We start from the raw sequence: 14585 nt of genomic DNA, 5'->3' as shown, positions 1-14585 counted from the left end.
TAGCTGGGGTGCTCAGCAGGGCTTGCGCTGTCTCTTTACATAATGCAGAGGGGCCTGGCAGCCGCGCTGCAACACATTCAGGGCTGGGATGCCCTGCGTAGCTCAGTCCCTCACCCTGGCTGGCCTGACTCACAGTTAGGAGCCAGAGTGCTGAACTGCTTGTTGCAGGGCCTGGCGCCAGTGCTGTCACGCTAGCAGAAGCACTTCCGGGGGCCAGCGGCACAAAGCATCGCTTTCCGGCTTCATGTTCGTGCGACACACAGACAGGAACTAGGAAGCTCATTCAGCTTCCTGGATTCTGTCTGGAAGCGCATGAGTGCGAAGAGGTTAGGTCAGTGTAACATTAGACGTGGCCCGGCCAGCATTGGAAGGCAGAGCAGAGGTACTTTTTAAAAAAAAATGTTTTTATTGTGTTTGTGTATGTTTGTTGGGGAGCTCTGTCCAAGCCCTCTGAGGCAAAATACATGGAAACTTCATGATTATTATATGTTGCACCAACAGAATTGACTTCACAGAAAAGGACATTGCAAGGCGCATCATCAGTCTTTGATACTTGGAGGCACCATGGAAGTGACTTAAGAATAAGTTGCCATAAATAAGCCAAGTGACAAATAACTTTGTGGTGCAAAATACCTAAATTGCACTATTGTTATATTTGCTGCAAATCTATAGTCATTAGGCTTTTCCGGTATAATAGCATGATACATCAACCTAAGCTTTGAAGTGAATCAGAATCACGTATAGCGCTGCAGATAAGGCACAATGTGATTAAATAATTTGCTCAGGATCACACACTTGGTTAAATGGTAAAACTGGGATGTGGACAATTTAAGCGACTGTGCACATCTTTCCAGGCATAGTTAATATAGATATTTATTAAGGTTTTGTTTTACATTTCATGTGCTTATTGTTTATATAATACATATAACATAATTATTTATAGAAATGCATTGGAAGCAAACCACTTTTCATAATAAACTATTTCATAGTAAACTAACCATACACTATATACATTATGTTGAGCAATGGGAGTATGGCTTTAGTGTCATTCTCCCCATTCTGCATAAAAGTCACAATAGCATCATGCAGATTTATGTGAGCCTAACAAATCCTCCTTGGGTTTTAAAGCCATAGTCATTATTTCATAAACCATGCAACATTATGCACTTTTCTCACTTCTGATCACTCCCTCCCATTCACATTTCTAAAGGGACAAAGGTCCCTGCTAATAGTACCCCCCTCCCTCCAGTCAGTGCTTAATGGCTCACATTGTAATACTATGTTGATAGAGAGCAACATGAGGACCCTCTGCTGTCCAGCGTTCCTTGGGACATTGTCCTGGCAGCGGGACACCTCTACCATTCGGAACGGGTAAGGTGTCCTGCTGCCAGGACAATGAGCGTGCTGAGCAGGAATTGCTCAGCACACATTGTCCTGCCAGCAGAACACTTTTGCCGTTAGGCACCTTCTTTGAGGTGCCGAATGGGAGAGGTGTCCAATGACAAAATAAAAGAGCTACGGTGGACAGCTTGACCACCCCCTTGCGACTCTCCCGCTCGGTACTCCAATGCTTGGAGCCATTTCAACACAGGAAAACATATCTTAATTTGAATCAGTCAGAATCTCTATCAGCACGTAGACATATAAGGTGCTGTGCCGAACCCAAGTTTTTAGATATATGGCATTTAAAAATCTATACCAATGGACACCCACTGCACTGCATTAACCAATGGTTTCTGCCTTTGAATGAAAGGAAAAATCAGGCAAATTGCTGACATACCAGTGAATCTGGTCCTTTTGGCCATGGCTTTATGACTCTGCTTGACCTCATTATCGGGACAACATGGAGACTGCCCATAGGAATCCATTGCCCATTGATTCCTATGGGTAATCCTCATGACTCCCATCTGCCTCCTCTTCGTCCCAATAGTTGGACTTCTATAATGGAAGTAGGGATTGTGGGAGTTGTAGGTTTTACCAGAGATCATGGAAAACCCATGTAAGTTTTTGTCAGGATGAAGGAGGTAAATGTATTGTCGCGGGTGAATGGATTTTCTATTGGGTTCTTGTGTTCTTATAGATGGTTTTAATTTCCCTAGTAATTTTCTCCTTTTTCCTACAGAAAGGTACTGGGGTATGATGGGACTCTGGTGACAATATCCCAGGACAACTGAGGGGATGTCTGGTAGGGGTGTATCGGAATGGAAGGAAAACCATGTCTCATCAAGGGCATGTCTACCATAGTCCCCAAGGACCGCCTGCCCAGGTGATCCTCCCTCGCTCGTCCATCCCCAGAGTTGGGATCCAACAGCGATGGCCCTCCCCTGGCCACCTGAACAAAGGATCCCCAGGAATAGCCTGGGAGAAACACCTGCGGTTTCTCCCCACCCATCATCCACACATTCCTTTCCCATATGCTTTCCTCTCTGTCGATGTGTCTGTGGTCAGTAGGGCAGCGTGGGTGGTGGACAAGTGCCTATGTGATTACAGATGGAAACTAGCAGTGTGTTTGGGCAGATTATGGGCAAGAGCGATAAAGGATGAATGCATAAATAATGCGCACAGTGAATAGTAAAACCTTGTATTAGGACAAAAAGCATTTGGATAAACACATCGGCATTAAGACATAAATTACAGTTCTAACCGCGATCACAAAGGTCATGTTTTGCCAGGCGGACAAACAAGGATTTGCAGGGTGGGAGAAGTAGAAGTACCAGAAGACAGCCATATTGTCACTCCCCATATATGAGGGCAATGCCCAGCATGCCTTTTCATCCTCACCAATAACGAGACCAGTCTTCTGGCTGGTTGGTAATGAAGAGCCAGAGTAGGTCTGTATGGTGTCGCTAAATCAGATGATATATTAGCACTCGACGATCGAGACCCTTCAACAAGATGGTGGCCACTTTTAGTTTAACATTTCGGCTGCAAGCCAAGTTTGGCTGTCTAGGTTCTCTAGTGATCACATTGATGCAACCCATAGATGAACTGAATAGCACGTTTTTGGACCAGGTGCACTTTATCCAACCATCTGCTGGTAAGCTCACTATATAACCTCTTATAGTATGGAAGCCGTGAAAGAAAACGAGGCCAGTTGGAAGAGGGCACCACACTTCAGTAATGACTGCTGGTCTGAAAGATAAGTAATTAATGGGACACCTATGTTGTGAGCCACTCCAACTGGTGAGGAGACAGCGCTAGTTTCAGGGTGCCATGAAAAGGGCAGGGCAGTCCCACAGTCTGCAGGGTGGACAGTAGATCTCAGCCTACCACCCTCTCCCTGAGCCCAGAGGCCAAGTCATGCTTGATGGGCAACAGGGTGCCATCAGTTTACATTTGAAAACCCAAAACAAACTCCTTGTTCAGTCGCACCAGGTCTCACAAGTAGCCAGTGTTGATGACCAGTCGTAGATAGCGGGCGGCAAACCAATGAATTCTCATCCTGTGGATACTCGCCCAGCTTAACACACTGCAGGAAGGAGGACTGGTCTAGATTAGCCCTGTCAATCAATCAATGTATTTGGCCGGAAAAAGGTTTGAACGGAAACAGCACATTAAAATACAAAACCAACATCTCATTTTTTTAGTTATATCAAAAATATAAATCACACATCCTAAAATCCTTAAAAAGCATCCAACATTACCATATCAAAGTATATTTTTAAGTCTAGAATTTAAAACATAACAGGAGCTGAATATTACAGCTAAGTGCACCATAAATTGTCCGCAATCCATACCTTACGAATATTGGCAGGGATGTAATTTAGGGGGTCGCACTTGCGACCCCTGAGATCTCCCTTGTTGCCCCTAAAAAAATGTAAACAAAAACATTTTTTTTTTATACAAATGGAAGCTCCTGGGCTGTGGCCAATGCCATGTGGCTATTTGAGCTATTTGTCTTCCATACAATAATTGCTAGACTCATTAAAAGTTTATTTCAGGCACATTACAGGGTGAGAGTCACTGCTTTAGTCTGGTCTTAAACACCTCAAATTCACAATGCAGACAAAATCCTCCAAAAAGCATTTAGAGTACAATAAGCACCCATTTCGGACTATGCATTTTGCTTTTCGCAAGTTGCAGTTATAGCATGTTTTTTTCTGCCAATACATATGGTGATCCATTCTTGTATGAAATGTGTATCACGTTTCTTTAATATTATAACCATATTTTTCATAGTGTACTTAAAAACAATGCTATGTGATGCTATTTATTGTTTTGTCAAGGGGTATACAGTCATGTTCCATCACTTCCCATGATGTCACTTCGGGGTGGGGCAAATTACATCACTTCCTGTGGTGTGAGAGGTCAAGGGTCATGTGATGTCACTTCCGCTAGCCTTGGAACTTTTGCTGAAATGACGTCCCTGAATATTGGCTTCAGATATTGTTTACACGCCTGTGCAAGGTAGCAAAAAAAGTAACACGTATAACGCACTGCCTGATGCCAAATTGGATAAAGGGTGGACTTGCTCTGTTCCCAAGCTCCCACGTCAAATTCATGTTTCGCTTGTGAAGCTTAACCAAAAGTCTGACTGCTACAGCGCAAAAGATCTCCTATAAAGCGTTGAACGACTGAGTGCGTTTCTTTACAGCAAATGCCCTCTAAATATTTACGACTTAAACAGATTGCATAATCGGACATCAAGTTCCCCAAACCGCTTTTTTTTGTTTAAGGAGCTTTGTTATGCATAGTCCAGGCGCACAAATTCTACAGTGCAATCTATTTCAGGGTAGGCTTTTCTGACACCCAGCTGAATATTTTGGTAACCTCTAAGTGAGAGCCAGCTTTTAAGTTCCAGTCTAAAAAGACTCAATGTCCTTGTGTCCCTGGAATTTTGGTGTAAATCGTTGCTACATTCTCATAATTGCGGCCACATCTTACAACATCTTTATATTTAAATGCCCTAACACCATTCCATGTGTTTCAACTGAAGTGCACCTGTGGAGAAAAAGGATACATTCCCATGTTTTACATTCCATTTTACTTATGTTTCTAAAAATGGAAAAGTAACATTCACTACCATAGAGGAGCAGCAGTGGAATTTTCATCCATAGATATGCATAGTACTGGATTTAAAGCACGGTACACCTGGGGCCTTAATTGAGGGCAGCCATCTGGAAAAGGATTTTCCTTCCTACAGCAGAACACCGCGCCCATCCCGATGTAGTAGGAAAATCTTTTGGTAACCCGGGGTGCTAATGGCCTTTATCCCCCGTTACAGCCCCTAGAATGGGGATGAGCGTCACAGTAACTAACGATTGTAACACTGAAAAAATAGATGATCTTGAAGTTCTTTGTGGAGCAGGTGTCTAGATGGGAAGGGGTGTTACCTCAACCAGTTAAGACTTTGCAGGAAGAGTCAAGAAGATAAATGTGGGAGTAAGATGCCCCCCCGCCTTATTTAGAAGACAGAGGCAAAGGTTAATGACTCGGAGGATGGAATAGATGCAAAGACCATCTGGGTCCGATTGCGGTGATCCTAGAGATGGAAACAAGGGACTTGTTAACAGAAAACTTATCTGGGGGAGGGGAGGCTGTCTACTTAAACTAAATGGCGGTCTTGGGATGTTTTCTGAACATCCCAGAGATGGGATTTCTTAGGCTTTAGTGTGGGCCAAAAAAGTAGAGACGGCCCCTAGTAGCATCCAGAACCCTGCCTTTCTGAAGTAGGCGAGCATGGGCCTATGCCAGAAATGTACATTGATTTCGGTCTACATAGTGCCACAACACAACCAGAAACCAAAGCCGGCGTGATGGCAGAGAAGAAAGAGTGATTGAGGATCCACTTCACCCGATGGGTGGATTTCCATTCTAAAAGGGGTTCTCAAGACTGACATGAAATCGGGAGTTAAACTATTTCTTAACGTGTTGGGGGGCAGGGGAGTTTAAGAAGGGTGTGCAGGGATGGAAAAGCAGCAACGATCAGTCCAGTGAAGGGGGTGATTACTTTGTCAGAGATAAAAACTTTCCAGTCTAAAAGAAAATTATATTAATGGCCTAAAAAACGAGTCGGGTCATCTAATTGAGGTAAGAAAACCCAAGACAGGTTGGGGAATTAATTCAGATGGCATGGAGAAGCAGACATGGAAGAGAGTGCAAAGCCCAAGGAAAATGAGGAGTATGGACCAAATGAGTAGAGAGATCGCTACAGCCCAAACCAGATGAAGACTGTGATCACCTCTCAGACTCTTTAAAAAGTTCTGGACGTGCGGGCAGAAAGCCTGCCAGGAACGACTGCGTATTCCATAGACTGCCTCTTCTCTTCTATGTAGTGATGCGCACCTGCCCCTGAAACTTTGTTGGGGCATAGTGTGGCATGCATAAATGGCAATATTATCCATGCCATTCGATAGAGGCTAGCCCAGTCCTGGAGTTCCCCATTATAACTCCAGGAATACAAGTTCCACAATGCAAAGTTAAAACCATGGCTGGACTAGCCTCTTCAGAATGGATCATCTTGGCATTGGTGGCGTACTGAGCAGGGGACACGCTGCCCCACCTCCACCATTCGTCTTTTAAGAGCCAGACCTGGACTTTTGTCTGTGGGTCAACTCTCCAGTTCTGCACATCAAAGAGGGTGCTCAACGGGAAAGGTGTCACGCTGGGAGGATGAGGACAATGTGTGCAGAGCAATTCCTGCTCAGCACACTCATTACCCTAGCAGCAGGCACCTTACCCTTTCCAAACGAGAATGTCCCAAGAGGTTTATGGCAGCAGAGGGGCTCTTATGTTGCTCTGCGTCAACAGAGGATTACAATGTGTGCCATTAGACACCAATGGGGGGGGCTATTCACAAGGACATTTGGCCCTTCAGAAATGGGAATGGGAGGGAGTGAGAAGGGTACATAATGCTGCATACTTTATGAAATAATGACTATGGCTTTAAAACCCAAGGGGGATTGGTTAGGCTCACATTAATCTGCATGATGTGATTGTGACTTTGCATGCAGGATGGAGAGAATAAAGCTAAAGACATATGCTCAACATATTTCTATGACAATGTATATAGTGCATTCTTTACTATAAAAGGCAAGTTTATTATGTAATGTGGTTTGCTTCCAAGGCATTGTTATAAACAAATCATTTTTTAAATAAATGAAATGCAAACCAAAACCTTAATAAATATATATAGCAACTAATCTAGGTAGATGTGTTGAGTTGCTTAAAATGTACACATCCCGGTTTCACCATTTAACCAAAGTGGTGATTCTGGGCAAATCATTTAAATCGCACTGTGTCTTAGCTGCCGCTCTGTAACTGATTCCGATTCACTTCAAGCTTAGGTTAATATATCAAGCTATTATTAAAAAAAAAGCCTAATGACTATAGAGTTGCTCCATATATAATGATAGTGCAATGTAGGTATTCTGCTCCGCAAAGTTATTTGCCACTTGGCTTACTTGTGGCAACTTATTCTAATGTCACTTCCATGGTGCCTCCAAGAATCAAAGACTGATAATGCTCCTTGCGCTGTCCTTTTCTGTGAAGCCACTTCTGTTTGTGCAATCCATATGTAAATTAGGAGGTTTGCATGTATTTTGCCCCAGAACACCTGGACAGAGCTCTAATAGATGACGTTCCAGCCTCTCCAATGATCCTACAGTTTCAGTTGTTTTGTTATGTGTTAAAATGACATCTGCCACTAATGTTACCAAAAAAGTAGATTGGGGCAGCGGTGGGCAGTTTGGGTGCGCGAATGAGACCATGTGGAATGGCGTGCTCTGCATTTGGGGAGAAAAGTAGCAGTACTTTCATCGTGGCTCGTGCCCCACTTTTGCAATGCCGGATGCTGCCCGTTGCGTTTAGCTTGTATTGGCATCCGTAGAGCAGTAGAGATTAGTGAGATGGTGGGCGTGATGCGGGGTCGCCGTGGGCATTGAGCAGAGCATACTCTGCTCCCGCAACTGCTGGATTTGTTACATAGCATATCGAAATGATATAAGTGTGTTGTTTATGTTAAAACAGTAAGATTGTTCTTTTGCATCTTCTGGTTTACTACAATATTCGTATGTCAGAAAAGTCACATAAATACACAGCATGCTGCCGAGCTCTCTAGTTTCCCGTGGCCATGCCATGCACGAGACTGCCATCCATTCCCGTTTTACTAAATTTCAAATGGGAAATAATAAAATAAAAAATCTACAAGTCCCACAATTCAAAGGTGGAAAAACAGGATGGCCACAGGAAACTTGAGAACTCTGCATGCTGGAACTTGTAGGCCAGTGTTTTTAAATCCAAGAACCAGATGGGAAGTAGGCGCTGAAAGTCGATTGTTGCCACAAGTTGCCCTGGGCGATCCGCGCCTACCCCTATTCTTTCACAGTACGGCTGCAGATGTCTCCACAATAGCTGCTTCCAAAATTGCAGCCTCGCCCAACTTTCAGAGTCTGGGCAAATCTTCACTCTAGGAGTTGGCATGTACGCCTAATTTCAGAGCTCCCTTATCACGGGACTGGCTTTATCCCCCAATTTTAAAGTATAGTGAACATACACCTCTGCAGCGATTTATGCCGTTGACACCCCTCCTCCCCGGGGTTAAGCCACCTTGAAAGCTGGTATGAAGTCCCCTCTCTCGAGTTCGCTCTTAGAGTTTCCCGGTCAGGCTTGGATTACGAGTAAACCCGCACAGCCCCCTGAGATTTGGGTTAGAGTGGACCCCTCCCGCGAGCTGGAACGTGTTCGTCCCACCACATTCCAGAGTGGGGTGCCTCCCGGAGTCGGGCTGAACCCAGCCCTGCCACAGCTCTCGGAACTGCCCTTCACAAAGTCTTGGAACTTAATCGGCCGTGCCCGGCTCCGCGTTCCTCCAATCACATCAAGCCTTACCCTCATCTTGAAAGTTTAGCAGATCCCTCTCCCTCCCGTTTTCACTTTCAAGCCAGACCCCCCCTCACCTCTAAGCCAGGCTGCACTCTCGCCTGGGCCCCACCCTCGGATGGGCTCCATATCCCGGCTCCTGTTGTGGTTCCGGGAAGGATGGGAGGCGCTGCAGGGGGGCGGAGCTACACCTTGGGATAGGCATGCCACACCTGCCCAAGGGGCGGCACCCACGGCAGGGAGGGCGGAGTTACTACCGACTGACTCCTTAAGGCAGTGCTCTAAATCTGATGGGCGCTCATGCCGAGGAGGCGTGGCCAAACCTTATGGGCGGGGCCACAAGTAGACATAACGCTAGAGCTGGCAGGTAAACTGCAGGGCAGGCGGTGCTGTGCGGGGACACGGTGCCACAGAGGCGGGGCCCCCGGCCTAGAAACAGGAAAAGGCTGCGCCGAGCTCCGTGCCTGCCTGTGAAAGCGTGCTGAGGCACTCTCCTTTCCCGTTTGGAGGTGGTGTTAACATGGCACAGAAATAAGGGATTCTCAACATTATCATCACTTACACAAATAGAGCAGGTACTCAATTATAACACGATTATGACCGAATTGTCCTCATTGCAGGTCCCAAATATTTATTTTCATTCTCAAAATGTCAATTACCGACACAGAATGACGACCCTCAGGATTATGGTTTTTTTATGTTATTATGGTACTGGAAACTGCTAGTAGGACTTACTGCGTTTGTCATGTGCTTGAGCTGCACACTTTTTTTTCCCTTTGCATTCTGGGATTTGTAATCCTCGAGTTCCCATTACAAATCCTAGGGTTGCAAGTATCAGATTGCAAAGAAAAACACATGAATGAACAATTAAACACCGCTCAAATGTGCTAGTTGACGTTGGCACGGGATGTGTGCCTCAGCACCCCCATCTGACACAGGATGGCTCCAGGCACGTAACTTCACCAAAATGCCATTGGTAGCGGAAGTGACACCACACGACCCTTGACCTCTGATGACATCACAGGAATTGATGTCATTTAACCACACCTCAAAGTGACATCACGTGAAGCGATGGAGCACAACCTTTCACCACTTGACAAAACAGGAAGTGGCATCCCATAGCATTGTTTCTAAGTACACTACAGAAAATATGGTTACGATATCACTGTACAGCGATATACATTTATACAAGAATGGATCACCATGTGTATCATTAATATCAGCGCATATAGGCTCATAATACCAAATTACTATGAATGCAAGCTGACGTCCAAGGCCAAACAATAATGATGTGTTATTATATAGCACTTACGCGTAAGCGCTTCATATAGAACAAATATACATACAATATTACCCAACCTGTGTTGGTACTCATTTATCAACATCAGCAGGATAAAAGGCTGAGTTGACCTTGCCAGGAGTTGAACCTGCAACCAGCAGATTACACACATATCAATCCACTGAGCTATCTTAACGTCTATACCCATCAGAAAACCAGCCACTCCAGAAACAAAGAGCCACATGCTGCTGGCAACAGCCTAGGAGTCTCAATTTCATTAAAAAAAAATGGGTAGGGGTAGAAAGGGAGACCGCAGGGGTAGCAAGGGAGACCTCAGGGGTCACAGGTGTGACCCCTGGTGACCCCTAAATGACATCCCCGGATGACTCTTATATGTCCACTGAAGTAAGGACTGACAAGCAGTACCTGCATCGAGTGCTTTCACAGAGCCGGAGTGACTTTTCTCTTTCTGCAGCTGGAGGCGTGTGCTGAGAGGCGTGTGAATCAGAGCCTCCAGCTACTTACCCTCAGTCCCCCGACAAGGGCAGTCTGCGGTCCCGCGAGACTGTGAGACGGCGGGCCATCCGGCTTCGGCTCCTACCTCCCCCACGCCTACCATGGTCTGAGCCAGTGATCCTCTTCTGATTTAGAGCCATTGCAGTGTGATCGGACCCGTCGCAGAGGCAAGGATTCCCTGCAGCCTATGGCTGCGTTGGCAGCGACAGCAAAATGGAAATCTCCGTCAGGCGAAACCAAAAGAAGAAACTTGAGAAGCTCTAGAGTGCGTCATCCGGGCCTTTCTCGGAACACTGCCGGCTCTCCGGAGGGATCTGAGCTGCCTGATCTCCAGAGATTCACGTCCAACTCACGGCAAAAACATTGTGTGGCAGCTTCTCCTGCAAGAGCTACGAGGGCTATAGAGCCCGACACAGTAACTTCTTTCAAGTTCCCCCCAATTGAGTCGGTGGGGATGAATCCCATGAAAATCTCAATAGAAGACAATGGGCCTCATTACGACCCTGGCGGAAGACAATGGTGCTATTAGCACCATGGTCCATGCCGGTAAGTTACCGACTCCGCCATGGAGAAAGGGGGAATTACCACCCCATTCCGAGGTTGGCAGGGCGGTAATTCCCCCTTCCTCCATGGCCCTTCCTCATTCCCATTTTTGCCCCATAGGGCTCAATGGGAATGGGGAGGGCGCTAAGCACCAAGGTCCCTTTGCGGGTCCCTACTTTAACGGCTGGTCTACACCAGCCGTTAAGGTCGCGTCCCGCAAAGGGACCTCGTAATTAGGCGCTAATAGGTTAATAGCACCGCAGCCTTTTAAGGCACCGTTAACCCATCAGCGCCAGGGTCGTAATGAGGCCCAATGTGGCGCACGATTCCATTGAAGCCACACAAAACTCGCCCCACCCCCTTCTATCCCTGGCCATAATAAAGGGAAGAGATCAGGCCTCTTCCTTACCTTCAAAGTTGTCCCTTCCAGGTACCCTCTACTATCTAGAGACAATTCCAGGTCTTGACGAGCACTCTTCGTGCCCTCCAGAACCATCGAAGCACCTAGGACCACATCCTCTGCCTGAACCCGCAGAGGAAATTAATGCTCTTGAAGATCAGCGGGCAGTGCCAGCCTCCGGCCTAGTGACTACGGGTGATAAAGTGGTAATCATGATACACAGTAATGGGGGAGAGGAAGATTTGAGGACCCCTGCGGGAGCTGAGGAGTTCCGATCCTCCCTCCCCATCCTTCGATTCTCCACTGGAGGAGCTGCCCCCCCAATGGAGGGCGGGGAGCTTGCCGTTGGCCCAGTCGCACCCCAGGGAGACTGCAGGACCCCAAGTCTGCTGAGACAGCCACATGCTCAATCCCTGACCCAGAGACCTAGCCCTCCAGAGAAACTGAAGATCTCTACTGATACTCTCATAACCGATCCTCACCTCCCCGACAAACCTGTAGAAAAAGGTGCCTCGGACCAACCTCCCATACTGAGAATACTGGGTAGCACCCATAAAATGCTCTCTTGAAGGACAGCTCGGCTTAAGGCACCTTATAAAAGAGGGGCAGGGGGAGGGAAAAGACTTTTGATTTCTAATGCCTCAATGTCCATGAATACACTTGAGTTCTTCGGCAAAAAAACATGCTGCGAAGGAGAATGCCATGAAGACTTCTCAGATGCAGAATTGCTGGCTATCGTGGAAGACACTGCCACACATCTCTCCAACTTAAACTTACCTCTCAAGACCTCTTTACCAGCTGAGGGAAAAACTAACAAGAAGGTCCAAACACGACCCCCTTCAGGGCCGGTAAAATGGCACTTTGGAAAGCCTCAACCAGGGCTGGGTGCTACTGGTGGGCGGGGGGAAGAAGGTGTAAACGGCCCCCAAAAACCATGTAGCCCGCCAGAGGCAAGGTCTATCCTCGGTGCTTAACTTGGTTATAAAAATGTTCATCGAGAAGAAAACATCCAGGAGACAGTACCGCTCAATCTTGAGAAGCGGAATAAAGGAACCCTGCCCCCCGCGACTCGAGGGGGTCTATTTTGCCCATGGCCACTCTTGAGAGTGGCGTACTCTCCCTTCCTAAATAGGATCATCTTCCTCCTCCACGGCCCATCAACTCCCTCTGCAAATTGCCAAACTTAAAAGATAAAGGTACCGGATATGATCAAAGGGCAAGAGCTCCTCTTCCGATCAGACGTCTCACCGAAATTACTTCTAGGCCAGTGAATGACACACCTACTAAGAAGCTGAATCCTATGACCATTCTGTCCACGGTCACCATAGCTTTGGCCCCATTCGGGGCTATACGAAGCAATTAATGACACGCTCAAAGATCAAAACACCTTGATTGCATTTATCCATACCAAACGTATCTATCCGGAAGGCTTTGTGTCTGCTCCGCGTTCGTGTTGGCATGATGGCCAAGAATACACTGGAGATGAAAGATCCACCCAACCTGTAAGGGGGTAGGCTTGCCGCCCATCTAATCCGAAAGCGACAACTCTATTCTCGCAAGGAACCCAAACAATTGACCATCACCCAACGAGGGAAGACAATGCACTAGATAGTTCTGTGAAAACTACCCCTGTGGGGGCTCCAATCCTCCAATCCCCTCGAGTGTCTATTCCAATTGCAAATGCCATTCCACAGACCTAGCTGCATGCAATGGATAGGCAAACTTTGCAACTTTTGGGGACGAAAGCCTCAAGAAAAATGGTTCCGTGGCCTTCTACCTCCTGGAGAGTGTTTCAATCCAACCAGCTTTGAAAGCAATCAACTTCACATCAGTTAAGAACCCGTCGACCTTTCAAATTTTTCAACACAAAGGATCCAGTCAACCATTGCCGAGAAGAAAGAAGATCCAGAAAGCGAGAATTCCTGCTCCCCGGGGAGAGGCGACTTTGCCCCCCCTAAACCGGATTTACACAGGAGAACCGCGAGACAGTGAAAAAGATATCTCACCAGTTCAAAACAGAAGAGTGTTTAAATTGAAGCCCACTGATAAGTGTACAGCAGGTCCTACAAGCCCAGAGGGATCGCGAGACACCTCCTGCAGTTCAGTAGACTTAATGAACATGAGCATCTACACTGTGGAAGAATCAGAATCGGAAATACCGACCATCAGCCAGCAAAAAAGAAAAAAAACAGAAACCCGGGAAAACAGAGCAACAGAAGAGCCCAAAACAAAAGCTTTGCTTCTAGAGTCTCCATCTACAACGCCTGTGGCTCAGAATAAGATGATAAAACGCCAGAGAAGAGCCAGTTCTAATGGGGGACATTCATATAGAAAGGAGACACATAATAACAAGAAAAGTGATGGCCTACGAGACCTGTGACGAAGTAGCGAAGGCAAATCCAATATGGTTCATCCCCAAGTTCATCAAGGATCCCGATACACTGCTTCAAACAAAGCGCACGAACAACAGGAGAGGACAAAGGACAGCAGGTTCTCTCCAGGCGACACAAAAGTTCACTACAAATCAGGGGTCCATGACCTGAGGGGGAATATCCCAGCCTTTTCGTTGGAGAAAAACTTCAAAATCATCCATCTCCATACAGGCAAAAAGAAAGCTCCACAAGAACTTTCAAACTTCAAAGGACACATGAAGAGTTTGACAACTGGACATTGAATCATAAGGCTTTAGCAAAACTGTTCAAAGAGGTCCGCCTCGCCCAAATTAACATCATGAAGGACATTAACATTCTTGAGCCAAACCCCAATGAAAGAAAGGACAGTTCCTACCTCCACAAAGATTCTAATCACACTCAACAACAAATATGGAGAGCAAGAGAAAAACTGTCTAACATGGGATTTGACCTGACCTACGTAGCGGTAGGTAACACCCCTCCAAAACTACACCTGGAAATGACGCCTCAGCGCCTGAAAACCTTCATGTTTAAGGGACATGACAGCGATCGTCGAAGGACTGACTATACGAGAAGATCGTCGTGCGAAGCCCTGAAGGGTGCCGGACCACAAGCC

At 46.5% G+C, this 14585-nt stretch overlaps 1 protein-coding gene across 2 annotated transcripts in view; it reads right to left on the bottom strand.

Annotated features, from left to right (window-relative positions):
• The window catches only part of CNKSR1 (connector enhancer of kinase suppressor of Ras 1), a 415561-nt gene extending 404808 nt beyond the window's left edge, over positions 1-10753 (bottom strand). Inside the window, exon 1 of one of the 2 annotated variants that reach the window (XM_069622809.1) lies at positions 10625-10753. In XM_069622809.1, coding sequence (XP_069478910.1) covers positions 10625-10718 — 94 coding nt within the window. In that variant the 5' untranslated portion in view covers positions 10719-10753. Of the gene's footprint in view, positions 1-8897; positions 9025-10624 lie in introns of those variants that run through there. The other variant, XM_069622810.1, reaches the window with a different exon arrangement.
• Between the last annotated feature and the right edge of the window lie 3832 nt (positions 10754-14585).

Source organism: Ambystoma mexicanum, chromosome 11 (assembly GCF_040938575.1).
Source record: "Ambystoma mexicanum isolate Mex_15411 chromosome 11, UKY_AmexF1_1, whole genome shotgun sequence".
Lineage (NCBI taxonomy): Eukaryota > Metazoa > Chordata > Amphibia > Caudata > Ambystomatidae > Ambystoma > Ambystoma mexicanum.
Note: the sequence above shows the minus strand (reverse complement) of the source record. Positions and strands in the feature narration are given on the sequence as shown.